At 41.1% G+C, this 26,695-nt stretch overlaps 1 protein-coding gene across 1 annotated transcript; it reads right to left on the bottom strand.

The window, feature by feature from the left end:
• Positions 1–661: 661 nt before the first annotated feature.
• On the bottom strand, positions 662–12,549 carry chrm4a (cholinergic receptor, muscarinic 4a). Its single transcript, XM_079639428.1, has 2 exons — positions 12,177–12,549; positions 662–3,281 (listed from the first exon to the last, which is right to left on the bottom strand). The coding sequence occupies exons 1-2, from the start codon at positions 12,229–12,231 to the stop codon at positions 1,798–1,800; spliced, it is 1,539 nt and encodes a 512-aa protein (XP_079495554.1). The 5' UTR covers positions 12,232–12,549; the 3' UTR covers positions 662–1,797.
• Positions 12,550–26,695: the final 14,146 nt, after the last annotated feature.

Raw genomic sequence — 26,695 nt, 5'->3', positions numbered from 1 at the left:
GCCTACTTCAACATAGTCCATCTATCAGATGACCAAAGCAATTGGCAAGTTTTAACATTCATTAAAAAATGGAAATCTGGTTTTAGCGTATTTTGCAATGACAGTCATTTAGTCTGTCTTTACCGCTCATTAAAAAGAGATTCAGAACTGATTTGGATATACAAACACTATGAATGGAAATTTGATTATGAGGTAGAAACATGAAACCAAACCCAAGACGTTAGAGAGGCAAGTCTCTGCATCTTAAAATGATGCTAATGAATGAATAATCTCTATTCAGGTCTAATAGCAGACCGGAGTGCCACGATCTCTTTGGTTTAATGCTTTAAAGTCTGTAATTGCTGAAACTGGCAGCTTGTAAATAATGTAACAACATGAGCCCTAAAACAACCACATTTCTCCCTCCGTGCTAATTCTGACCACATGTTCTCAAACACAAAACAGTTGGAGATCATTCCTTCAGGTTTACATGCTGCGGTTTCATCAATTACAAACCTTGTGTTTAAATACAAACTTGGCAAAACGATATTGCACCATGAGAAAACATTATGAAGTGGATATGTGCTAAGTCAACATGTTTTACAGGGGGAAATAAAAGCAATTTTTCATTTCTCAAATTTACGGACAGTCCTTTGTGCCCCGATTTAAATAAAATGCTTGAAATTGAACATCTTATAAACAGATTAAATAAATTAGTCATCTCCTATTTTTTTCAAGTATATCACAAATTATAAATGCTTTCAACTGCATACAGACAACAATACATTTAATATTTAATCTGTAAAATTACATGAAGATCACCAACTAAATACAAGAGGACACAAACATCCAGACATCAAATGCAGGGAAGAAATAATACTTTCAAGAGCATATATTCATCATATCTAAACATATGTACAGACCTCTGTAAGATCAAACCCTTACAGTGACATTTCTCAGCTCAGTATAGAGTGTCTCATCCCATTTAAAGTCTATAATGCCAATCCCAATCCATTGAGGAGATCCTTTTGAATTCTGACCTATACCAGAACCTCAAGAGGATCACACTAAGAGGATAATGATGACTAACTTCTCCCAGGCTGAACCACATGCCCTGAATTTGCCGCTGTGAATGTAATGGACTACACAGCTGTTGTGGACAGCAACAGACTTCCTTAATTCGGAAAGTGGAAGGTGCAGGTAGGCTATAGGAAATTGAACCTCACTCTGGAGCACCATGCTTTTAGGGATAGTCAAACATGAAGCTTTTCCATATGTTGTTTGTCTTTGGCTGTGATCCTCTGTATGATGTTTTCAGAGAATCTGCACAGAAGTCTGGGTCAAAAACAGTGTTAATACCAACCAAAAGGACTTGATTGATACCATTTGTGCTGTACTGGAAATATAAATGAATCAATAAATTCCCTTAATTCACCAAGTCTCTTCTGGTTTACATGTGCTGGGATTTTCTCTCTTCACTGTTGGAAATAATGAGCTGTTTAATCTAATGTCATCCGTGGCCTGATCTTCATGTAACTGTAGTGCAGTGTTCTTAGCAGTGCAGCAATGGTCAGATTACTGAAAAAAGTCTTCAGTGATTCAGTCCATCGCTCCATCATCTTCTTGTAAACACTGATTCCTTAATATATTACGTTTTGGTTATAACGCACTGTTTAGCATTACGGGACTATGATGCCTGTCAATGTACTGTGCAATACCTTCCGAAGCTTCAGAGTTATGGGGGTCAGAAGAGCCAGGTCAGCCTTTATACGCTCCATATCACACCCTCCACCCCTGCTGGCTGCTTCTTTCCTCAGTTCATCTGGTGCCGATGTTCTTATACTGACACATGAGCAGGTTTTTGAAGGTCTTTTTGAAGGTGGCGTTACAGAGTGCATAGCAAGCGGGGTTGATGGTGCTGTTGACGTAGCAGAGCCAGTAGCCAATGGCCCAGACTGTGTCTGGAACGCACGACTGGCAGAACGTGCTGATTAAGACCATCACGTTGTATGGCGTCCACGTGATGATGAAGGCCAGCAGGATGGCGAAGATGGTTTTTGTCACTTTCTTCTCTCGCGCCGCCATCTGCCTTTTCCTCTTCACCTGGCTGCGGGCGATGCTGGCAAACTTGCGCGCCACCGTGCGGGGACGGTTGACGGGGATGGAGCGCCTCTCGCCGGTGCTGTTCGGTGGGACGATCTCGATGGCTGTGATGCACTCGTCTCCTGCCTGTTTGGTGACTATCTTGATCTTGGACCATTTGGATTGAGGGTTGATTTTAGGTGCGGCTGTTGGTGCGGGTGTCAGGCCGGCGTCTGAAGTCACCTCACTGTTTGCTCGCTCTTTGGGCTCTTTAGGCGCTATGCTGGCCGTGCTGGAGTCGTTTGAGCTCTCCTTCTCCGGATGCACGCTCGAGTCAGCTTTAGCCGATACCACAGACTCGTCTAGTTTGCCGTTCTTCACAGTGTCTACTGTAGAACAGGTATCCAGGCTGGGCTTAGGAGGGGACTGGTTGTTGTTGTCCTGCTTCAAGATGTGAGTCTTGAGCAGGCCGCTAGACTTCTGGCCTTTCTTCTCTTTCTTAGCCTCGGCCTTTTGCTTGGACACACGGCTGCGGCTGGCCAGAGAGATGTGCACATAAAGCACCGTCATGATGACCACCGGCAGGTAGAACGCAGCAATGGCCGTGCCGAACGTGACCGCGGGGTTGGAAAGGAACTGGATATAACATTCGCCTGGCTCTACGGTCCGTTCTCCGACGATGAACTGCCAGAACAGGATAGCGGGAGCCCACAGGATGAAAGACATGATCCAGGCGGTGGCAATCATGAGGCCGGCCATCTTGGTGGTTCTGCGTGTAGGATAACTCAAGGGTTTGGTCACACAGAAGTATCGGTCAAAGCTGATGATTAGCAGGTTCATGACAGAAGCGTTGCTGACCACATAATCCAGCGCGAGCCACAGGTCACACACGACTGGGCCAAGCGGCCAGTAGCCCTTGATGATGTAGACGGTATAAAGGTTCATGGAGAACGCACCGATGATGAGATCTGCACAGGCCAGGCTGAAAAGGAAGTAGTTGTTGACGGTCTGTAGGTGTCGATTAACCTTGATTGAGAGCATGACGAGGATGTTGCCCACAACGGTGACAAAACTGAGGGATCCAGTAACCAGTGCGATGAAGACCATCTCCACCGCCTTGTACGGGCTCTCGCTGCCCGCCTCAACCGCTGCACACGAGCCATTAGCGCTGCCGCTGTCACAACTGAAGTTGGCATCACTGGACACGTTGCTCAATGAGCCTGAAATACACACACAACACAGAGGTAATGCTATAAATGACAAAAATGCAGATATCAGAATGGATGCAATCACTGAAAATAATCCCAGGCTGATATAAATACTGGTAGAGTGATTGCATATAGGGAAACAGAATGACATTCATTAAGATGCATATTACTGCACAGCATTCATTTCCATCATGAAATATAAATGCTGTTTGTATTAAAAGCAAGGTAGTATGTGACCCAGCTGACAAGAACTAATTCAACAACTCTCAAAAAACACTTAGAGTTGTAACAGTAATGATGAAACATAAAGCCCTATACACCTCACTTTTTTTTTGTAGGGCATGCAGTTTTGCAGGATTGTGAAGTCTGGATTAGTAACATAAATTCAAACATTTCCTCTATATTGTGAACAGTATAATGACAGTATGTAATTATCTATTATCTGACCCACTGGCACTAACCAATGAGTGCACTGGTCATTAGGGTAAAAACAAAAAAAATTATGTACTGTTATATATACTATTTGTTAGCATATAACTGTTATCAACTATGTAAAATTTGTTTTTGTTTTGTTCAGTGTTATTATTAACTACAAACCAGCATCAATCATTAATTATGGAATATTTTACAATAAAGTTCAATTTGTTAACATTAGTTATTGAAATAACTAACATGAAATAATGTGTGATTGTGTAACATTGATGCATTATGAACAAATATGGATTAACAATGAATAAAAGTATATTTATACATTACCATTAACCTAGGTTAATAAATGTTGTAGAAATTGTTGTTCATTGTTAGTTTGTGATACGTAACACATCAACTAACTGAACCTTTAATAATTATTGAGACAGTGTGAGAGCGTTCAGGCATTGGGGTGAGCAGTCTCAGGTGAAGAGAAGATTAATTAAATCCTCATGATTAATAACACGCTCAGGTTTTATTCAGATACACAAACTCGACTCCTTACAACATTATCCAATCAAAGAATGCAAAGCTGCCCTGTGGGTAAACTCACATGACCCCTGGGCTTCCTAATGATCTGAGCTGCTCAGGAACAATTAAATACAATTAGTAGACAGGGAACCCTGAGAACCTCAGTGCTCCTCAAACAAATCACCTCAACCCTTTAATGCAGGATTTCCGTACACCCATTTACTATATGAACAATTTCCATAAAATTATTGTTTATATTGCTTCCTTTATCATAGATATTCAAGTAAGGATCTTGGTATATGAAAAATTGAGGGGTTTGGCATGCCATTTGTGAATGTGGGCTGCATTTCTAGAGATTTCGTCACGATGCATGCTGCATGCTAAACTTTACAAGAGACAGCGCAGGGCACAATGCAGAAAAAGGTGAGAAAAAAATATACATCAAAAAATCTTTTTAATGCATAAATCTGTGAGAAGCTTTTTTGTTTCAGGTCATGAATTATCCATAACCTTCTTCATGTGTACTTCTGGGAAGCTGTTGTCATACTGATAAAGTATTAATCCAATGGGCAATTGAAAACCTATTTGAAGCAACTCAAGGCGGGCGTTTCCTAAATGCACAAAATACGCTAAAGAACAAACGCAAATATCTTTAAGCATTTTAAAGACACTTCATTATTGCAGAGTTGTTTCTGTCATATCTTTTGAAGGATGCCATCTTCTGGATAACCAGGGAAATTACAACCTGAATAAACACGACAAAAGACTTGCTATGAATGCTGCTGCCTGCCAAATTAGTCATTGGTTGTTTTTCTTCTTTTTTTGATGAATAAAGATATAACAAATCTTTATATCTATTAAATCTGAAATCAGTTTCCCACCAGAGGAAGGACCCCGACCCAGACCCTCTCTTTATCTTTATTCTCTCTTAAAACCACCTGACTGATCATCAGCGGGCATCAAAGCACTGCCACACTCCGGACGGTTAGACGCCACATATCCTATTCCTTTTGAAAGCTTTTGACAAACAGACACACACGTTCTCTCCTCCTCTCTCATCCCAACACTGATCACACTTCTTAAGGTCTTTATTGGTACTTGGGAAGCGATTCGAAAGTTGATATAGTTTGGGTCTTGCTCTATATTTCCCCCCTCAGGTGCAGGTGATTCGGTGTGGGGAGAGGATTCTTTACCCCTTATCAAATATGAATCAGCAATTACTCAACTGTGGATTCGAGCAGAGCGGAAAGATAAGCGCCAAGCCTCATTAAATATGAATCAAAAATATTCATCTGATATCACCGTGGGAGAAAGCTCTCCAGGACTGTTTTATCAGCTTTCTTGTACAATTTGACTCTGTACACAAACACCAACCCCTAACACCCCTAACTCTTCCACTGAAGCAGAACAGCTGAAGCGTGTCTATGTGAAGCTTGTCATGCTGCTAGAGCCAGGCAAGGTTAGTATATTTGCTGGATATTTATTTATTTATTTCTGCTTTATTTGTATTTCAGCTTATTTGAGGGATTTCTTGTTTCAGTTGATTTAGTTTTTACTTTCATTTTAGTATTAAGAGGCAGCCAAATGTATTAATGCGCTAACTGATATCATTTAAAAGTGTTATATATCTCTGCACACTCAAGTGTTATTCTATCTAGCTGCATTTTCTTGTGTAATGCAGATGTGCTGCAAAGGTTTCAAATTGCATCATATACATGATTTAAAACCTGTAATTAAAATGAATTAGTTGCCGGTTAACAGTAAATATTTAATTTAACAAATGTATTATTTTAGATTTCATTGTAGTTTTGTTAAAGATAATAATACTGAACCTCATCTGTCAGTCCAGTAGCTGTGCAGACAGAAGCAATTTCTCTTGTCACAATGTGACAAGTAAAAAAGCAGAGCCTCATCTAACCACACACACACATTCATTCCCTGCTGCACACATCACACACGAGCATCGCAGAACCAAAGGCAAGGTTTGTGGATCACTCGTATATACAGAAGTCCCGCACATATGGCCAGTTGAACAGCTCCACCATACCACTGTAAGTTTGCTTTGGTTGGAATCTTTGGCTGTTCTGCCCAGCTTCCTCTGATCTGATCCAGCATTTCTGTCATTAAAAATCTCACAGCTGGAATCAGAACAGAATAATAACAGAATAAGAAGCAGAACAGAAAGCCTAGCATTCAAAATGAAATCTGTTTACACAAACAGAGTGCATACAGTATAATGAGACATGCAATGTCAGGAAAAATCACTCTCTATGATGGCTGCATTTTATTCATGTATGCTTTACATTCAATAATATTCATTTATTTCTTTAGGTCTGAGTAAAGATCCCTTCAACGGCTGCACTGAAACGTCACCTGAAAGAGCCGTCGTTGTGTTTGTTTGTTTGTTTGCTTTGTTTGAGGGTTTCCCCCTCTTCTGAAGGTTAATATTCAGAGAGTCAAAGCTCTTTGAGGATGGAGTGACATTTGTGTGCTGAGAGGTTGTCTGAGCTTTGAACCAGCACAATACCGGCACTGGCTCTCATGTCAGGAGATAAAAACAGTCTGGAACATTTCGGCATGCTGACAAACATCTCAGCAAAGCCTGCGCTAAACATTCGATTCTTGACTTCACCAGAGGATTTTGAACAGATTGTGCTGTTGAGTGTGAGCGCCACTTTGCAGCTTCATTGAATTTGATGGCGAGCAAAGCCACCACCCTCCTCCTCCAAACCGCAGCTGATTCTATCTGGGCCGTGTTTGTATCCGATGGGCGGATCTGAATATCCATAATGGAGACAGGCAATCTCAAATTAACCGATGATTCCTGTCTCTGACTGCATGATAAATACGTGTCATTGACACATCTGTGTATACGCCACTGAAACCAGACACTCAAACGTATACATACTGGAATAAAATATGAGGAGCTGTGAAAGCTTATTCATGGATTCGACCAGAGATTTGATCCATTCTGCTCCTAAAAAAGGATCAACAACAAATGTACAGTAAACCACACCGTCCTCTCATGGTTTTAACATAATCTATCAATTGATTTATTACCATAAATGCATGATGGAGCCTCAAAATGGCTAAACAATTACTGCATGCAAATGAAGCAAGGGTGAGTGGCATCTATTTTTGTGATAGGATCTGGTTCTGAAGTTCTCCCACAGCTGTGGATGTGGAGCTGGCAGGATGCAGAAGCAGAGAGGGTGATCTGTGCTCAGCCTGCAGCCGTGAGATATGAGCTGTCTGATCTCAGCTGGCTCTCCGTGCCCGATCACAACCGCGTGCCAATGTATTCCTCTGCCCCATTCTGTGTTCCTGAGCTCAATGATACGGGACCTGCTCGACAGAGCTTTGGAAGAACAATACCAGTCTAACCGTTACCAAGAGGGCGATAATCTGTGACTACAGAATGACCCCAGCAGTGATATGTCAGTGATGTGTTAGACCGTTATAAATAGTGCTCATTTCTAACTGAACGCCATTAGGCTTATATAATCATAATAATTCATCTACCCTCACCTCTACTCATCTCTCTCCGGACACATTCTGCACATTAACTAATTATTGATGACCCTTACCTCTCCCTCTCTAAGCACACTTGCTCTGTTTTACTTTCTTTCTTTCTTTTGTGTTGCTCAAGTCAGTTATATAGTACATGAGCTTATTGTGATATAAATTCTTAAACACTATAATTCGAAACATATTTTAAACTGACGTAACAGCATCAAGGACACCATTACATTCCTATTACTGTATATTGTAATTTATAAATAGTCACTGTTTGTAACATCGCATATACAATTATTTTTTATGTTCTCTTTTATATTACATAATAAACGAGAGTACATTAAAATTAATATAATAATATTCGTTTTTATTTTTAATGTTATATTTTAGAATTAATTATTATAAAGAGAAAGAAAGAGAGAAAGAAACAGAATATAAATCACCTGTCACAAGTTATAGTAATGTTTGTGTCAGTATCTTCAAAAAAGCTGTTATTGTTCATTGGAGACTTTTCTGCACTGACACTAGAGCATTTTGGTTGTTTGGCTGCATGTACAGTGAAGCGGTGACATCTTGTCAAAAATACAGTGAGAGACGTTTCCAGAGTCTCCAAAGCGAGTCACAAAGCGAGACTTTTATATAAGCTGTCATTCTCTCGGCTGTGTGTCTCCTGTGCTAAGCACTGGGATGCAGAAAACAGCAGCTGTTGCTCAAACACTTCCCTGCTTCACACACACTGGCACAGACTTTCATAAAGGCTAAACACTTGTACTTTTACATTTAATTGAATGACAAACAATAGGAAGGGAGTCAACTCAGCTGCAGAGGATTTGACTATGGATGTAGTCACACACGCTTGTCTGCACAAACAAATGCATGCACACCAACAAACACATGGATGCTGCTCATTTGGTGACTCTTTTGGGACTAAAAGCAGAAAGCCTCCAGTTACCAGCTGGCAGCTCGAAACATAAAGCCATCTGCTACCAAATATACTTTCCCCCACCAGTACAACTCTGAACAACAACAAAAAAAAGCACACATGAATATCAGTTAATTAACATAAATATCTATAACAATGTGTCAGCATACAAATAACAAGTTGAAAGGTTCCATTGAACCGCTTTCTAATTAGTGTTTTAGTGTCTTTTCCAAGTGTCTTTGACAATCAAAAGTTAGAGTGTGTTAAGGCAACCAGGACACACAGGCAAATACACAGCCGGCACACAGGCCTCTGCAGATTCGGACAGACATCGCAGTGGGAGTGTGTGTGGGCTGCTTTGTGGTCTGTTCATCAGACTCATCCTTTGATTCTGATATGTGCTTGTTATAAGATCCCCCATACTGGCCACTGGCAAACTAATGACTCTCTCGTTCTCGCTCCCACACACAATTCTAATTCTCTGCTAATTCTCTGAATATTGGATCGAAATCAGGCAATGCCCCGCTGTGCTACAGTTTAGCAGCATTGATTAAGCTGATCAGCCGACAGACGAGCCAAACTTCAAAAGCATTGTGACAAGTGACGCAGCATCCTTACATCAGTCATAGGATTGAGCACACATTTTAATGGGGGGCTTTACACAACCAGAGAAATATTCTAGATGTTTCTGATTGGCAGATAGTCTAAGAGAGATGGTGATGTGGGTGGGTAACTGTGCCATTGTGAGCGCCATGGAAAGAACATTTGCAATTATTGACACACACCGACTCACAACTCCTGCAGTTATCAGCATTATTCTCTCCAGTGAGTGCCGGACTACTTCCAGTGGCATTAGGAGGTATTCATCATATTGATAAGTGCATAGTTCAGCTTTGCTTTTCTCCAAAGGTGCTGAAAGATACATTAAACCCCATTGATACTACAATTTGAGTCAATTCCTATGGAAATTAATGCAAATGACATGCCATGATCCCAACCAGTCCACAAACATACAAGAACCAAACTGGGAAAACCAAATAATTCTCAGGCAATGAATTTTAAAGGTTTAATTCAACCAAAGATGTTGTTTCATAAGATATGATTGGTCGAAACCCTTGTTGTAATGATCTACCATTAAAACAATTTATAAATAAAATGTTATTATTGTCAGTTCAGTTCTGATGCGATCTTTCTTGGATGATCTCTCAAAACAATTGGGTGCACGCTGACAATAGAGCGCGCCATTTGGGATCAGAAATGTCCTATGAGAAGCTGTCCATCATGCTACAATGCTGAAGGCTATCCGCTCAAGTCTTCTGCACAGTAATGATACATTACACTGACAACCAAAATGTGCTACGTCTGATTAAATATTTAGTCTAAAGGTGTCACAGGTGATGCAATTGTTGGCGACCAGTGGCAGAATGCTCGGGGCTTTGTTTAAAGCTAAAAGCCAATCCTGCTGCTTCAGCTGTTGTAGCTCTTCTCTCTCCCTGTTGAGAACCCACAGAGAAATGACTGTGTCTCCAGGCATTTCATTCTTTTCTCAGTGTTTGTGTGTGTGAGTGCGTGTAACAGGGTGAAACAGCAGCATAGCGACACACTTTCCTCTGTGAAACTGGGTTAACACCCAGCCAGAGACAAAGAGAGCGCGAGGAAGAGTGACATACACACACAGAAAGAGAGAGAGAGAGAGAGAGAGAGAGAGAGAGAGAGAGAGAGAGAGAGAGAGAGAGAGAGACATGAGACTGTCACTCTAGGGGATTCTTCTAGTACTTTACCAGTTCACACTGTGAGAATCATGGTCACAGAATCAAAAAGGCGCCATCATGCGCATTAGTCTGATGTGATTGAGTCGGTCAGAGATAACGGAAACGAGAGATTCGTATTCTTTTTAAACGTTCTCCGAGTGAACTGTGACAGATGCTCTGGCTTTTAGTTTCTTTCCCCCATGTTCAGCGCCCCAAAATGTCTGTATGTTTTCTGTTTTATTGTCAGACTGGAGAGGGGAGTCTGTGCAAGTATCTGAGGGGGGTTGTGTGCCTGTTCTGTGGTGATATGCACTCTGCTTCTAATGAGCTTAAAAGGCAACATTTTAAGAACTGGATCCAATTTAGTTTTTAGATCAAATATACATGTGGATTCTGTGCTGCATAAGGGAACATGCATATTCTTTGAGAGAAAGGCATAACTTATTTATTATATATAATAATTTATTTAATCTATTTAAAATCTATATTTTTCATTGAACAGGTGGAACAGACAAAGTCATTGCTTGTTCAAATATACATTATATGTATATTGATGAACAGATAGAGAGAGATAAAGACAGAATTTTCCGTATTAATAATTCGTATTAATAATAAAATAATCCGTATTAATCATTAAAGCACAAGCTACAGAAAGAGACCACAGGGGCTTGAGAATCAGGTCCTGTTAGCCCAGTTAACTGAGTGGCGATTAGAGTAAAGAGAAACCAATGGTGAATTGGCCAGAAACGACTTTCTGCCTAAGAACTACACTAATCTATATGTAAACATCAAGACTAATCTAATCTAAATGTCAATCAGTCCTTGTCAAACCATCAGCCAATGCCTCAGGACCTTCCAGCAAATCACCACTGAATCAGTCACACACACACACACACACACACACACACACACACACACACACACACACACACACACACACACACACACACACACACACACACACACACACACACACACACACACACACACACACACCACACACACAAACTGTTGTTTAAGGTGTTTGATGTTTAAGTTCATTTTCTCACAGCAAAAGAATTACAGTACCTACATACACAGAAACATAAATGGAACAAACAGTCACATAGGATATAATCAAACAGTTTTAGTTTGGAGGAAGTTAAAGCCAAAGCTGTTTTAGTTAAGACTTTTAATGTCACAAAATACATCATATAATTTAACCTCTGTATCTAGAATTAACAAAAGCATTATGTAATGAATGCAATCAGAGACCTGTCCATGTTCCTTCAAACCGCCCCACTTCATATTCTGTTCAACCATATAACTTGAGTAAAATATTTTAAATGGAACTTTAATAATTTCATTACATATATGTTTCTCGAGATGAACGAACGTTGATTTACATGTTTTGTTTTTCCTTATGTTCCGTTTAAAGTGCATACGGAATGGGACAAACAGGTTTTGCCATTTTGCTGGTGTCTTTAATTACCATTAATGCTTCTTTCATATGTTTTTGCAGCTCATTCTGAAAGGGTGAAAAGGGATCTACAAAATGATATAGCCTACAAAGACAATAACACAAACCTGGAACATTTTCATCGTGGAAAACATTACAGGACAATTTGAGTTTTTGTTGGGAGTAACAGCACACCGTCACGAACACGAGTCATTGGACATGGTCTCAGTATATGTACACACAATGAACACATACATCGCAATTCTCCATTGTGACATAAGGAACTCTTTCTTTTCTAACTCTTTCGTGTCATAGCTACTTGTGTCCCACTCGCAACTCACCGTTGAAGTTCCAGGGCGCGAGTCCCTCTGCTCCAGTGCTGTTAGTTACATTCATGTTGCATGATTTTAAAAATGCTCAGCCAGCCAGAAGAAAAAATGGAAAAAGAATCCACACTTCCTCTTTCACTCCGTCAAGTTTTTCCTCAAGATTATTAGAAGGGCTGTCCTCATGTTGCGCGGGATGACTTTGTTTTTCACATCATGCGTTCTTGACGCGTGCGGCTCTCGCCAGAGGGGAGAAGCTCATTATGACTCTGACCATCGTGACTGGCGGCTCACCTAAATACACCTCGGGCGCGTGGTTTTCTTTAAATCTACTCGGTTTACAATCCGCCAGATGTGGCTCCCATCTGCGCGAGCGGCTCTGATCTCTTTCCAGGAGTTTAGCGCGCGCGACTGAGGCAGCGGACTTTCAATGATGTCATCTACCTCCAGCCAATCACCTGAGAGTCCGCATGTTCCACTGAATCAACCTATAGCTTGTACTGTGTCCTGTGATGTGCTTTCAGCCCAACCCAGCACTGTCTGTTCTAGCAAAGTCTGAACCATCCTTCCAGATAAATGCATTTACTAATAATCGTTTTACAGATTGTCAGATAGACCTCACTACAGGATATGACTTGTCCTAGGCGGAGGGCGAATCAACTACAAGCTAAAACAACGTGTGGATTATGGTGGGTTTAACTAGACTCACGTCTTGAACACTTTGGGTCAAAAAAAGGTTGAAGGGTATTTTTGAGAAGTATAGCCTATGTTTGAGGTAACCTGGGGTTTCTCAACAAGAGGGCGTTTGAGGATAATGAATTTGGATCATCGGACGGAACGGCAAAACATAAATAAATATTAGGCTACAAATATATCACGAACATTTTTTAGTTCACTTGCAAGCCAGAAAAATAGTTGACAAACAATTTGAAATATACCATTTGCGTTGCTCAACACGCACCTCGGCAGATTGCGACCCGAACATTTCCAATTAAAATTCTCAAAAACGTCGAACCAATGAGAGTCAGTGTATAATTTACACACACTAAAACCATAACTTCTATAGGGCTGGAAGAGTGTCCGACTCTTATAGCCAGCTCTATAACAGCTTAGAGCTACGTTTCTTAAAAAAATAAAAATAAAATTGTGTATGGTCACCTTTGGCCACGTAAGCAACGGCCCTGACACCATATACATGTATTTCACAAATTACAGTTCTTTTCTGCTCTAAAATATAGTAGTTGTAGGCTATGCCACTGATCAAACATCATTTCACTGGGGAGGGGAATCTGAGCAGTCGGAATCACCACAGCATCTGAGAACAGTGGTCATATACTCAAATTATGCACGAGGTCAAGGGAAGGCAAAGCTTTCCCCAGCCAGCCGTACACACGCTCCGCCTATGTTTCTTGTGTCTGTACATCGGTGTAATTGCTTATGATGAGTGTGGCTCTCAACATATGCGAGGCTCTTGAGCGCAGTACAAGTTCAGCACCACCGCTCGTGGACAGCGCTCAACAGCCCGAGCTTTTAGCTCTCTTCCACAAATATCACGTTATAAACTGGGAATAAAAAAATAAAAAAACATGCTTCGTACTTTTTATAGTGTCATGTTTTCCCAAAACAACAGCAAAGCTGCTATAGATAAATAACTCATTCCATATAGAGCGAAAGTAGAGGGGAAGGGATGGGGTGTTTTCTTCACTTTAAGAACTATCCTCCTCCAGAGATTTCGAAAACAGCTGAATGGTTGCTGTCTGTCGCTAGTGCGTGAACTGGCACCAGAGCAATGAATGACAAACGCACGCGCTCAAACCCGCCGGGGGCTGTGTGTTCTGTGATAGTGTATAAGTGTGGGTATAGTAAAAAGGCAGAAAGAAAGAAAAGAAAAAAAAATACCACAGAAAGGGTGATTGGGAGATAAGAGCATTTGGGAGCTTGTATAATGTTTATGAATGACAGTTAAGCATCAAGACATCCCTTCCTCGCCCCCATCAGCCCCTCTCGACAGATTCGGAGGGCTTGCACCCAGACTCAAAGATTAATCTGGCAGCTGTCTCACAGCAGACAAAAATTAGACTGATGCCAGCCAAAACAGAGAGATCGCGCACAGAAAATCATTTCAATGGCAGCACAGAGCGGAAACCTGACAGCCACTGACAACCCGGAACGAAATCATCTAAATCATATGCAGGCGGAACGTTCTTTCAGTCAGCGCGCGCTCCGCCGCAGATGAGCAGCGCTGTTAATTAAAGTACACAAGCGTAAAATTTGGAATAAAGAAAGCGCGTGCTGTAACTAAGTTTACAAATGTGTAGGCAATCAGTTCGCCTTGTCTTTATTCTTTTTGCTTTTCCCAAATTACAATTTGTCATTTGCACGTGCCAGTTATGCAACGTTGCAACGCTATCTCACGACCAATTCGTACGAATTTGTACGAGTGATTAAAAGGTGGCTAATACGACAAAATGTCGCCAATCATTTAGGAGAAACGCACGATTTATTTATTTATTTGATTGACTGATGGATTGTAATGTAGCCATTTAACAAAGCCATGTAAATGGCTGTCATAATCAAACAGTTCAACAATAGCAAAAAAAAAAAAAACCTGCGTGCATTTGTTTTTCCTGTGTAACAAAAAAAGAAGATATTTAAACAATGAAAGAATGCTGGTGACCGTTTACTTCCATTGCATGGAAAAACAAAATATCTCAAAATATCTTCTTTTACGTTTCAAAGAACGTCATACAGGTTTGGAACATCAATTCTAAAAACAACTTTAAAAATATTTAATTAATGCCATTTCATTAGATAATACTGTAACAAACCAAGTTAGAACTCATTTGATATTTTACTATAATGCATGGTTCCCGTCCCGATGCTATTTTTGGGGCACTGTGGCTGATTTTAAATGGTGAATTATTCTATTTTAGAAAATTCTGAGATTTCAAAGAATGACCTATGTATTGAGAATAGCCTATATGTCTTTAAGAGCAGATTCTTAAAAAAAATACAGGCACATAAAAATGTAGACCTGGAACTCAAATAAAATGAAAGACTTTTACAGGGTGGATTTATTACATTGATGATGTGCTGACACCGCACCAACACACACATTATTACACACATAAAGAAACAACACATTTGTGAGATCGATTACAGGCAGTAATCCTCAGGATTATGTTGTTGAAGTCATCATTTTGAACTGACACTAGAGACAGAGCATGTAATTAGATGAGACAATCCACTTTATAATTATACTCACCAACACTATGATCTTTTGTCACAACAGCTTTTGTGTACGGAAGTAAAGAAATTTCTGCATCTAAGCCCTGTCTGTGAAACTAGGCGTATTTGTGGATTTGTCCAGCCTAATATTTACACCCACGGTAAGCCAGCCAGTGGCTTAAGCTCTGATTGATAAAAGAAGTGATGCAATTAGGTCACATGATGTGCCAGAAGGAGAGACAGTGAAGTGATAGATGTGGCTGTGTTTAGGTTTTCATCATCAAGGCCATGAGATCCTACTGGAGCCAGGCATGCTGGGACTAAATGATTGTAATAGTTTTCGAGCAGATAAAGAGAACGAGAGAACGAGAGAACGAGAGAGAGAGAGAGAGAGAGAGAGAGAGAGAGAGAGAGAGAGAGAGAGAGAGAGAGAGAGAGAGAGAGAGAGAGAGAGAGAGAGAGAGAGGGAGGACACTAATCATGATTAATTTCAGGTGAGCAGCCTTTGTCAAGTTGGTGATTCCTTACCAAAAGCAGTTCTGCTATAGACCCTCTGCACAGCTTTGTTAAACATGGTGTTCCCATATATTGCTATATGCAGTGGGTTCACATGGCTATGTCACATTTATAGGACACAATTATAGAATATCTTCCTAGTATATTCAAACCTCATAGGAAGAAAGCGTGAGGAGGCGTGTGCATGTGTGTTCCTCTCAAAGGCAGAGATGCTCTGCTAAGAGCAAAGAGGGAATTCAGTTACATTCATAGAGCAAAAGTACATCTTTCACAGCACAGCTTCACTAAACTCCCAACAGCCCTTCCCACAGAGCGGCCAATCTGTTTCCATTAGCTGAGCAGGTACAGGCAACAATTAAAGCAGATAAAAACATGATGTGCTAAGTGACTTGGATGATTAGTCTGTTATTAAGATAATGTGTGTTTCGTGGCACCAGTAATCCACAGGGAGAAAGGATTCACCACAATGACATCAAACAGCGCCACAGAGAGAACATTAACAGTGAGAACTGCTGTAACATCACCCACTCACCTCCCATATCCTCATCTGTAAAAAGAGGAAGAGACACACACAGAGCAGCTATATAGTTTTAACACAACAAATGGTCAAAATTCCCATACTCTAGTACAAGAGTTTTGATAGCTGTAATTCACGAATTAAAATTTTTAATTTTAAAACTGCATTTTGATTTTTTTTTTTACTTAGGACAGATTCATTTAAACGCCCTTTGGGAATCAGTCCCTCTGCAGCTCATAGTCTCTAAATTTGACAGGAAATTAAAACATCACATCACCATCCCTCTTTAAAACAAACACACTTTATTGCAGTTAATTTAGATTTGCTTATTTGGTAGCTATTTTGTGCAGAATAAAGCTGCACAAAGATCATCACAGATCACCACACAACAGTACTTTATTAAAAAGATAAATCACTGTGAAAAAAACCCTAAGGGCACAACAGCTTGTCATTGGGGCAGAAGCTTACACCCTTTTACCCTAACCCTGGTTTCAAACCTGTTATGTCCCAGAAGACAAAATACTTTTTTTTAAAGAATGCTGGGATTATATACATCACAAATAAAAGTGCACACGCACACGCACACACACACATATTTATATTTATATATATATATATATTCACTGAAAAACTAATTTGGTAAATAAGACACTATAAGAAAACTGAGCCATTTTAATTCTTTAAGAGTTTCAAATTTGGTTGAGGCTGTTTACTTGTTTATAGTTTTTTATGTAATGTGTTTGCTTAAGGCTGTAAGTGACTGTTGCAGGTAGGAGGAAGAGATATAACATTTTATTCCAATCTCCGAAAAGAAGCAGAGTTCAACTATTGCACATGGCTAGCAAAAAGACACGGCATGAACCTCAGCTTGGGTGAATACAATAGGACACCATTAGTGACTTTGAGGAGGACGTTTTGGAGAACAGGAACCCGTTTCTAAGGAAAGCCAAAGAGCAGAAGTACAGGCACTATACATATTTGTGTGAATTTCAGTTGCATCAGCCAGTGCAGAAATATTCCTACTATCAGCAGCACCAGCTAACAGTTTCATAACTGTTTTTTTTTTTTTTTTTTTTTAGAGTGAGAGGAAGCACACATTAAAATGTCCAGTCAAACTTATATGAGCATAAGCAAATGTGTGTGAGGAGGGGAATAGCCTACAAACACATTCACTGGTTCTTGGGCCTCTTTGCCTCCTCTGCATTTCCACATCTTTCTCTGATGTGGTTATGTTAAATTAGATTTCCTGCAGCATAGCTGATCTAATTGGACATAACTTGCCTTCGGGGAATGCCAGTATTACCCAGCATGCACCTCTCAGGGGAGCAGTCATGAGTATGTAAGTGGTGGTGGTTTCTGCAGGTGTGGAGTGAGAGAAAATAGATCTAATTGAGCACCTGTGAGACAGGTATGATGCAAACGCTACAACGCATCATGACTTTCTTGACAAAATGTGCTTTTTTCAACTATAAATGTTGTTGAATGTCTATGTCATAAAAGTGAGATCTGAACCTGTTTATATGGTTGTGTGCTTGTGCTGAAGTAGGCTAATGTAATACTTGGTTAAATTACCTTTGTATGTTTTTGATTAATAATGTGATGGAAAAACAAAATAGATTAGGTTTTGTTTAAATTTGTAAAACTCCAAAAATTTGAATATCATGCAAAAGTTCATTTATTTCAGTAATTCAACTTAAAATATTAAAGTAATTAGACTCATTACATGTAAAGTAAGCTATTTCAAGCCTTCATTTGTTATTTTGATGCTTACGGCTTACAGCTATGATATAAATATCTTACTTTGCAAGTAATGAATCTAAATAAAATACTACTTTCACCTTTTAAGTTGAATTACTGAAATAAATAAAACATTTCGAGTTTCACCTGTACACCAGCTCACTTCGAACTAGCTGTTGTTCTGTTTCCCTGTTACCTTCAACCTTCAATCTGACTCAAGCACACACACCAAGTTCACAAAACAAAATGTGTAGAACCAAGTGCCTCAGTTACCGTTGAGGACGAGGATTGGTGTAACATTGCCGGCAGATAAATGAATTTAAGTGAAAGGCCAATCACAGAGCTATATACTTGTAGAATTCATCTGAGATCCGCTGACAGTTCAGTGCTTCAGAAGACATATGTGCGTGTCTGCGTGAGAGAAGACATTTGATTGACAGAGGCTAAACCCAGCCTGACTTCCTCTCACAAACAACCCTATTTATAGCAGCAATCTCACCTCCGCTTGGATTCGTGTTCTCCAACAGCGCTTCAGTCTTCCTTATTTTCCCAAATAAAATTAGGCTCATTAAGAGGTTGGTTCCACACAGGAGGATTGCGTTGATCTTCAGAGAGATCTGTGAGCATTCTTTTCATAACAGTTTGAGTCTGAGACAGCTACAGTTACTGCATGCTCCACCAGGCTGAGTTAAAGCCAGAAATTACCAGGAGCTCAAATGGCCTTTTGATTGCAACACGAGGTCAACTGTGTTTGATCTATCCTTAGCCGAACATCGTGTCAAACACATGCTTTATCACTGAGAGAGGTATATAGAGAAAAGACAGATATCCAATAGAGCAATTATTATGGATACTGACATATTGACTTGGGCTTAAAATTCTTTCTGTAGTCTGCAGGGAGAGCACTGCTTCTATCCCATTTGATTTAGTCTCTCCAAGCCCTTGTTAATGGCCGTAATGATCTTACCCTTTTCTAATGTGATTTACAGCATACTGTATGACATTGTTTACCATCTTAATATAATCCAGGAGGTTCCAGTAGTCATTATATTTCTTTAAGATTTATTGTATGAGTCATAAAAACTAATTAATAATTGTTTTTCTTTACAGTCCCTTGTATTTACCAGAGCTGGAATCAATAAATGGTCTACCCAACCGGGTAACACTTTATAATAACTGCACGCTATTAATCATTAGTTAAGCATTAGTAAAAAGTTCATTCATAATTCACAAAGCACTCATGGACATTAATAAGCAGTTTATAAATACAGCTATAAATGCTTTATTCTTGATTTAAAATCATATCTATAATGTGTTTAATAATTGTATTGTCATACTTCATTTAGAAATGATAAATTGATCATTAATAAAGTATAGCATTATTTACAAACCAGTTATTTGGGAGTTGTCAGTGATTCATAAGATCACTTAGAAATTGTAAGTAAATAATTTCAGATTATCGAGGACTATATGCCTTGTAAAGCATTTTCAGAGGAGATTTAAAGGCTCATTTGTCTTCTAAACTGAAAAAAATAAACAAACACAACACAGTGATACAGAACATAGAAATATTAACAGTCTTTAAATCTCCTTTGTAAATGCTTTACAAGGCATGAATAGTCCTCACTTTAGATGAGCTCACAAACATAGTTAACTGACCACAACTAAATGCTTTATAACTTTAACCATGAATTGCAGAAATACTAATAAAGGGTTTACTAACACACTAAGTAACTATTACTATATGTCTGAATAATACTATTTAAACATTTAAATAGTTTATTATTCATTTACTTACACTTTCTAAGTGATCTTATGAACCACTGACAACTCTTAAATAACTGGTGTGTTAATAATGCTATACTTAATTTAGAAATTATAAATTGATCATTAATAAAGTATGAAAATACAATTATTAAACACATTATAGCCTACAGTAGATATGCTTTTAAATCAAGTATAAAGCATTTATAGCTGTATTTATAAACTGCTTATTAATGTCTATTAATGCTTTATACATGATGAATTAACTGTTTACTAATGCTTAACTAATGATTCATAGCGTGCAGTTATTATAAATTCTTACCAACAACGGGACCGAATTGTGAAATTATTGCATTTGTTAGGTTGCACACTTATCTTCAAAACATTGATATGCCAGAGAGAAGATATTCATATTTTATGAACATCGGGGTTTAGAATTATGTTCTTATAGAGCTCAGTTATAGAATGATTTACATTGTATATGATGTCTAAAAAAATATATAAAACTTTTTTCTCTAAAATCAAGAAAAAGCTTAAATTAAACATCACACCAGACTCTGAAGTCTGAAGGCTCTGTAAACCATAGACTTGTGTTAGGTTTTCTCAATATGGCAGACAGAGTGATTGGCATCACTGTGATTTGAGTGAATTCGCTCTCATCTTTCATCACTCGCTGTACAGCAGTTCATGCTTCATAATGTCTGTCCTGCTGTTGATTGTAGCACACCACAGCACCATCCCTCGACGTGACTCCAAATGAAATCCCAATGTCTCCAGACTGCTTAAGCAGTAGACTTCATGGGAAATGAGAGAGATTAGTGGGAGAAAAGGGGACAGAGTGACGGCCAACAAATCAATAGCTGCTTCACAGATGAGCAGAATTTATACCTCTGTAAATAGAGCCGAGCCAGTCTAGCGGACAGTAATCAGATTTAGACTTATGCGCTGCTGAAGAAGCCGCCGAGGAGCACAGTAAACATACTCGGAGAGAAAGAAGGACCCAGGGCAAATGTTTGGGGTTGAGGATGAATGCATGAAGACAGGGCAGTTTTTGTAGGAGAAATTGGTCCCAGAACTATAAGATACAAGACTTTATGTTTTGGTGTTTTCATGCTTCTCTTATTTACTGAGAGTGGACTCACTGCTCCTTTGCCAGATCATTATGCTGGAGAATGCAGGGGAGACAGGGCACACGGGATGTTGTTACTTTTGGGCTGCTTTTATCTAGGGTACAGTAACTGTGGACAGATATATAATCAATAGTCCTCCTGAACTACACCAACAACTGCGATTTTGGGCTGTGTAAACACTTTAAACACTATCCTGTTGCCAACCAAGAAGCAACCCTGACAAGCAAACCATCTGGGCAATACCCAGAGGTGTAAAGCTCCGTATATATATTCCATCAAATCCATGATCTTCTCCCTGCAGTCTGTTGAGGATGCAGGTTGGCTTTCTGTTTATACTGGCACTGCAGTGTAATCTATGGGCAACATGAACCAGCTGAGCCAGAAGACAGCGAACACTCCATCAGAATAAATGCCAGTGGGTCCTTGTCTCCCCTCGCAGTTAAATGTCATTCTTTTACGTTCTCCTCCTCTCGCTCACCTCTGTTCGTTCTCCCTCTGCCTCTCTCTCCTCCCATTTCTGACAGTTGCTCAAAGCTGTGTGATTATTATGCCACTAAAATCAATGACATTCAGAAGAACCTGTCCTGCAGGAAAGGTCACGTACGCACTTTCTCTGTTCCTCATATATAAAGGGTGAGAGGATTCTAACAGATATCACACAACATATATGACAAACTCAAAACATGTATAAACACGTATAACTATAGTGATCACAGTTTAAAGGGAACTAAAAAAGCATGTCAATATGCAGAGCAAATTGCTTTCCAGATGTAAACGACTGAACGATCTGCTCTTGAATCCTCTGCAGGTCCGAACTGCTTTGAAGAAAAGGGTCTATTAGTGGAAGAATGGAAAACCTCAGCTTACTGAATCAATACATAATGAACACACGGGCCTCCTAAGAATACTACTGACTCCCAATGAACAGAACCATTTAAAAGTCGTCTATCAAGAGGAGATCCACATGAAGATCATGCTTTAATCATTTCATCTCTAAAGAGCTGACTGCAGTCCAGAAGATTCACCATTTTTCATCAGGTTTAGACAAAATTCAAAATTGAATCTTGGCTTTAATTCATTCATGAGATGGAATCTCATTTGAACTGGCCACACCCCAAATTAAGTTGAACTGAAATGACAGGAAAAGGAAAGTAATGAATTGCAATTCAAGGTGATGCATTCTGGTAAGCGTTTTCCGACCCTGCGCAGGTCATTTATATTATGAAATATTCACTAAACCAAATTAAGTGGCTATAGAAATCTGTCTTTCTATCTGTTTTTAATGCCTATAAACCATTTAAACTATTTTTTAAACTTTCAAAGAAGACCTTGTCATTCTAACATTCAAAGATATGGAAATCTTATTTTTTTTTACTCAAAGATAAAACTTAAATTAATTTCTTTAATTATTCTTGCTTACTATTTGAATTACAATTCTGCATCCTGTTTACTACATCAATTCAAATTCAAATGAAATTCAGGAACTGAAATGGAATTTAAAATGCATTCTCAATTATGAATTAATTCCTTCCCACCAGTGTTATCAAATAACCCCACGTTTCTGACATGCACTACAAACCAGTTGCTATTTTTTGGGGGTTAATTAAAAACAACAACAAAAAAGGTTTGTTGAGAAAGAGTTAAACTAATTAAAGCCCCCCTAATCCTAAAAAATCCTGGAATCAGCCCTAGATTATGCCTATTTTCCATGCAGAAGGTCAAAATAAATCCCAAGTCATGCACAATACACAAGGGCAAGGCAACAGAATCCTGAGCGAATTCACAAAACAGTTGCAGAAAAAGCTCATTATTAGAGATGTAAATTATTTAGACACTCTTATCCTGCTAGAAATTTTTATGGAGACTATGAATGTTTGTAATATGAGCAATAACAAGAAAACTCATCTTTCAGAACATTGTGCATCTGGAATTGCTATCATTGATCAGTGCACACCTACAGTAGACAGTTTCTTTATGAGGCGATTCCTCACCAGCTTAAGAGACAAAAAAAAAAAAAAACACCGGAGGATGTTTAGGACTCAAATTATTGCTAAATATTCTGTGCGTGTAGAGTCTGTTGTTTCTCTGTGGACTTCTTAGAGTGGTAAAATGTTGATTTAAGAAACACATTAAATGCAAAACCTAGCAATTATCTAAATAATTCAGACCAGCTCTGTATTAATGAATTTTGTACATGCAAGTTTGGGGATTTTGAGATTTCCAAGAGCATCGGAGGACGAACTCTGTGGGGGACCGGGAGTAAGCGTTTGCAACACAGTTTTGTGTGTGTGTCCATGGTCAGTTTCACACGGGCATTAAGGGTTCATTAGTTCAGTTCATTCTAATGTTGATTCTGGGTGACACATCAAACAAGCTTGTGATTAGATCAGAGAGCTGCCGTGCCATGTGATGTTTGTTCTGATTATGCCTAGAGATAAAAAAAAAAAAAAAAGAACTATAGAAACTATTGAAAATGTTCTAGAGCTCCCCACCTTTCCAACATGACTGGTGCAAACAAGAAGGTCATTTCTGTAGTCTGTTCAGTCAACCCACTAATTAACCTTATCAGTCATTCAATCCATAATCAATATTCAGTTCCACCCATAGTAGAAGAGGCACCAGAGAGAGGAAGAGAAACACTCTTCTCTGGCATAAGAAAAAAGGTCTGATAGTATCACCCCAGCTCTGAGCTCTAAGTGATTGTGTCAGCACTGACAGTGTCTGTCTGCACCTACCATCAACACACATCACTGCTGCCTCTCGACTCAGCAGATTAATCTCTCCACAGACATTAAACAACCCTGGCAAACTGGGGTCGAAGGTCAGATCGATGAGATGTTTGTCCAGCACCTCCAACCTACGTTATTTAAAGCATGTTATCTGACTGAGGCTAAAGAAAATAAAGTTTGACTTCATCAGGATGGAAAAAGGAAGCCGGATTTACAGTCTAAAACTAAAAACCACACCACAATTCTCTGAATTTTAATTTGTATCCTTTTAGTTATAGGAAAAGTAGTTTTTTTCATGCAAATGTGCCGAGCAGAGCAAGCAAATCTTTGAGGGTTTTAGCATTCAATAAAATCTGGTAGGGTCTCCCAAGGCAAACAGGTCCTAGGCGACGGGTCAGACTAAGAGTAGTTCAAAAACCCCTTTATGGAGAAAAATAAATCGAGGACCGTGACGTCGCCCGGTATGGCGCAGCCGGGGCCCCACCCTGGTTGGGGCTCGTATGCGAGCGCCTGGTGGCCGGGCCTCCCCCCAGGGGGTCCTGCCGGGCTCAGCCCGAAGGAACGACGTGGGGCCGCCTTCCCGTGGGCTCACCACCTGCAGGAGGGGCCGTAAGGGGCCGGTGCTTAGAGGATCGGGCGGCAGTCGAAGGCGGGGGCCTCGACAACCCGATCCCTGGACACGGAAACTAGCTCTAGGGACGTGGAACGTCACCTCGCTGGCAGGGAAGGAGCCTGAGATTGTGCGTGTAGAGATAGTTGGAATCACCTCTACGCACGGCTTAGGCTCTGGAACCACACTCCTTGAGAGAGGATGGACTCTTCACCACTCTGGAGTTGCCCATGGTGAGAGGCGGCGGGCTGGTGTGGGTTTGCTCATAGCCCCCCAACTCAGCCGCCATGTGTTGGAGTTTACCCCGGTGAACGAGAGGGTCGTTTCCCTGCGCCTACGGGTTGGGGATAGGTCTCTCACTGTCGTGTGTGCCTACGGGCCAAACGGCAGTGTTGAGTACCCGGCCTTCTTGGAGTCTCTGGGAGGGGTGCTGGAAAGTGCTCCGACTGGAGACTCCGTCGTTCTACTGGGGGACTTCAACGCCCACGTGGGCAACGACAGTGTTACCTGGAGGGGCGTGATTGGGATGAACGCCCCCCCTGATCTGAACCCGAGCGGTATTCAGTTATTGGACTTCTGTGCTAGTTACAGTTTGTCCATAACGAACACCATGTTCAAGCATAAGGGTGTCCATCAGTACACGTGGCACCAGGACACCCTAGGCCGTAGGTCGATGATCGACTTTGTGGTCGTTTCATCTGACCTGCGGCCGTATGTCTTGGACACTCGGGTTAAGAGAGGGGCGGAGCTGTCAACTGATCACCACCTGGTGGTGAGTTGGATCCGATGGCGGAAGAGGAAGCTGGACAGCTGGAACGTTTGGCCGAGTCTCCTGTCAGAGAGATCTTCAACTCCCACCTCCGGCGGAGCTTCGACTGGATCCCGAGGGAGGCTGGAGATATTGAGTCCGAGTGGACCATGTTTTCCACCTCCATTGTCGAAGCGGCCGCTCAGAGCTGTGGCCGTAAGGTCTCCGGTGCCTTTCGAGGCGGCAATCCCCGAACCCGGTGGTGGACACCGGAAGTAAAGGATGCCGTCAAGCTGAAGGAGGAGTCCTATCGGGCCTGGTTGGCTTGTGGGACTCCTGAGGCAGCTGACGGGTACCGGCAGGCCAAGCGAACTGCAGCCCGGGTGGTTGTGGAGGCAAAAACTCGGGCCTGGGAGGAGTTCGGTGAGGCCATGGAAAAGGACTATCGGCTGGCCACGAAGAGATTCTGGCAAACCGTCCGGCGACTCAGGAGAGGGAAGCAGTGCCCTACCAACGCTGTTTACAGTGGAGGTGGGCAGCTGTTGACCTCAACTGGGGATGTTGTCGGACGGTGGAAGGAATACTTCGAGGATCTCCTCAATCCCGCCGTCACGTCTTCCATGGAGGAAACAGAGGCTGAGGTCTCAGAGGTGGACTCGTCCATCACCCAAGCTGAAGTCACCGGGGTAGTCAAAAAACTCCTCGGTGGCAAGGCACCGGGGGTGGATGAGATCCGCCCTGAGTACCTCAAGTCTCTGGATGTTGTGGGGCTGTCTTGGCTGACACGCCTCTGCAGCATCGCGTGGCAGTCGGGGACAGTGCCTTTGGGATGGCAGACCGGGGTGGTGGTCCCTCTTTTTAAGAAGGGGGACCGGAGGGTGTGTTCCAACTATAGGGGGATCACACTTCTCAGCCTCCCTGGGAAAGTCTATGCCAGGGTACTGGAGAGGAGAATACGGCCGATAGTAGAACCTCGGATTCAGGAGGAACAGTGCGGTTTTCGTCCGGGCCGTGGAACACTGGACCAGCTCTATACCCTCTACAGGGTGCTGGAGGGTTCATGGGAGTTTGCCCAACCAATCCACATGTGCTTTGTGGATTTGGAGAAGGCATTCGACTGTATCCCTTGTGGCGGCCTGTGGAGGGTGCTCCGGGAGTATGGGGTCCGGGGTCCTTTGCTAAGGGCTGTCCGGTCCCTGTACGACCGAAGCAGGAGCTTGGTTCGCATTGCCGGCAGTAAGTCAGACTTCTTCCCGGTGCATGTTGGACTCCGGCAGGGCTGCCCTTTGTCGCCGGTTCTGTTCATAATTTTTATGGACAGAATTTCTAGGCGCAGCCAGGGGCCGGAGGGTGTCTGGTTTGGGAACAACACGATTTCGTCTCTGCTCTTTGCAGATAATGTTGTCGTGTTGGCCCCATCAGACCAGGACCTTCAGCATGCACTGGGACGGTTTGCAGCCGAGTGTGAAGCGGCTGGGATGAGAATCAGCACCTCCAAATCCGAGGCCATGGTCCTCAGTCGGAAAAAGGTAGCTTCAGGTTGGTGGAGAGTTCC

The sequence above is a fragment of the Phoxinus phoxinus genome (assembly GCF_949152265.1).
Source record: "Phoxinus phoxinus genome assembly, chromosome: 2".
Taxonomy (NCBI): Eukaryota; Metazoa; Chordata; class Actinopteri; order Cypriniformes; family Leuciscidae; genus Phoxinus; species Phoxinus phoxinus.
The sequence above is the reverse complement of the archived record's forward strand: the minus strand, read 5'-3'. Positions and strand labels throughout refer to the sequence as shown.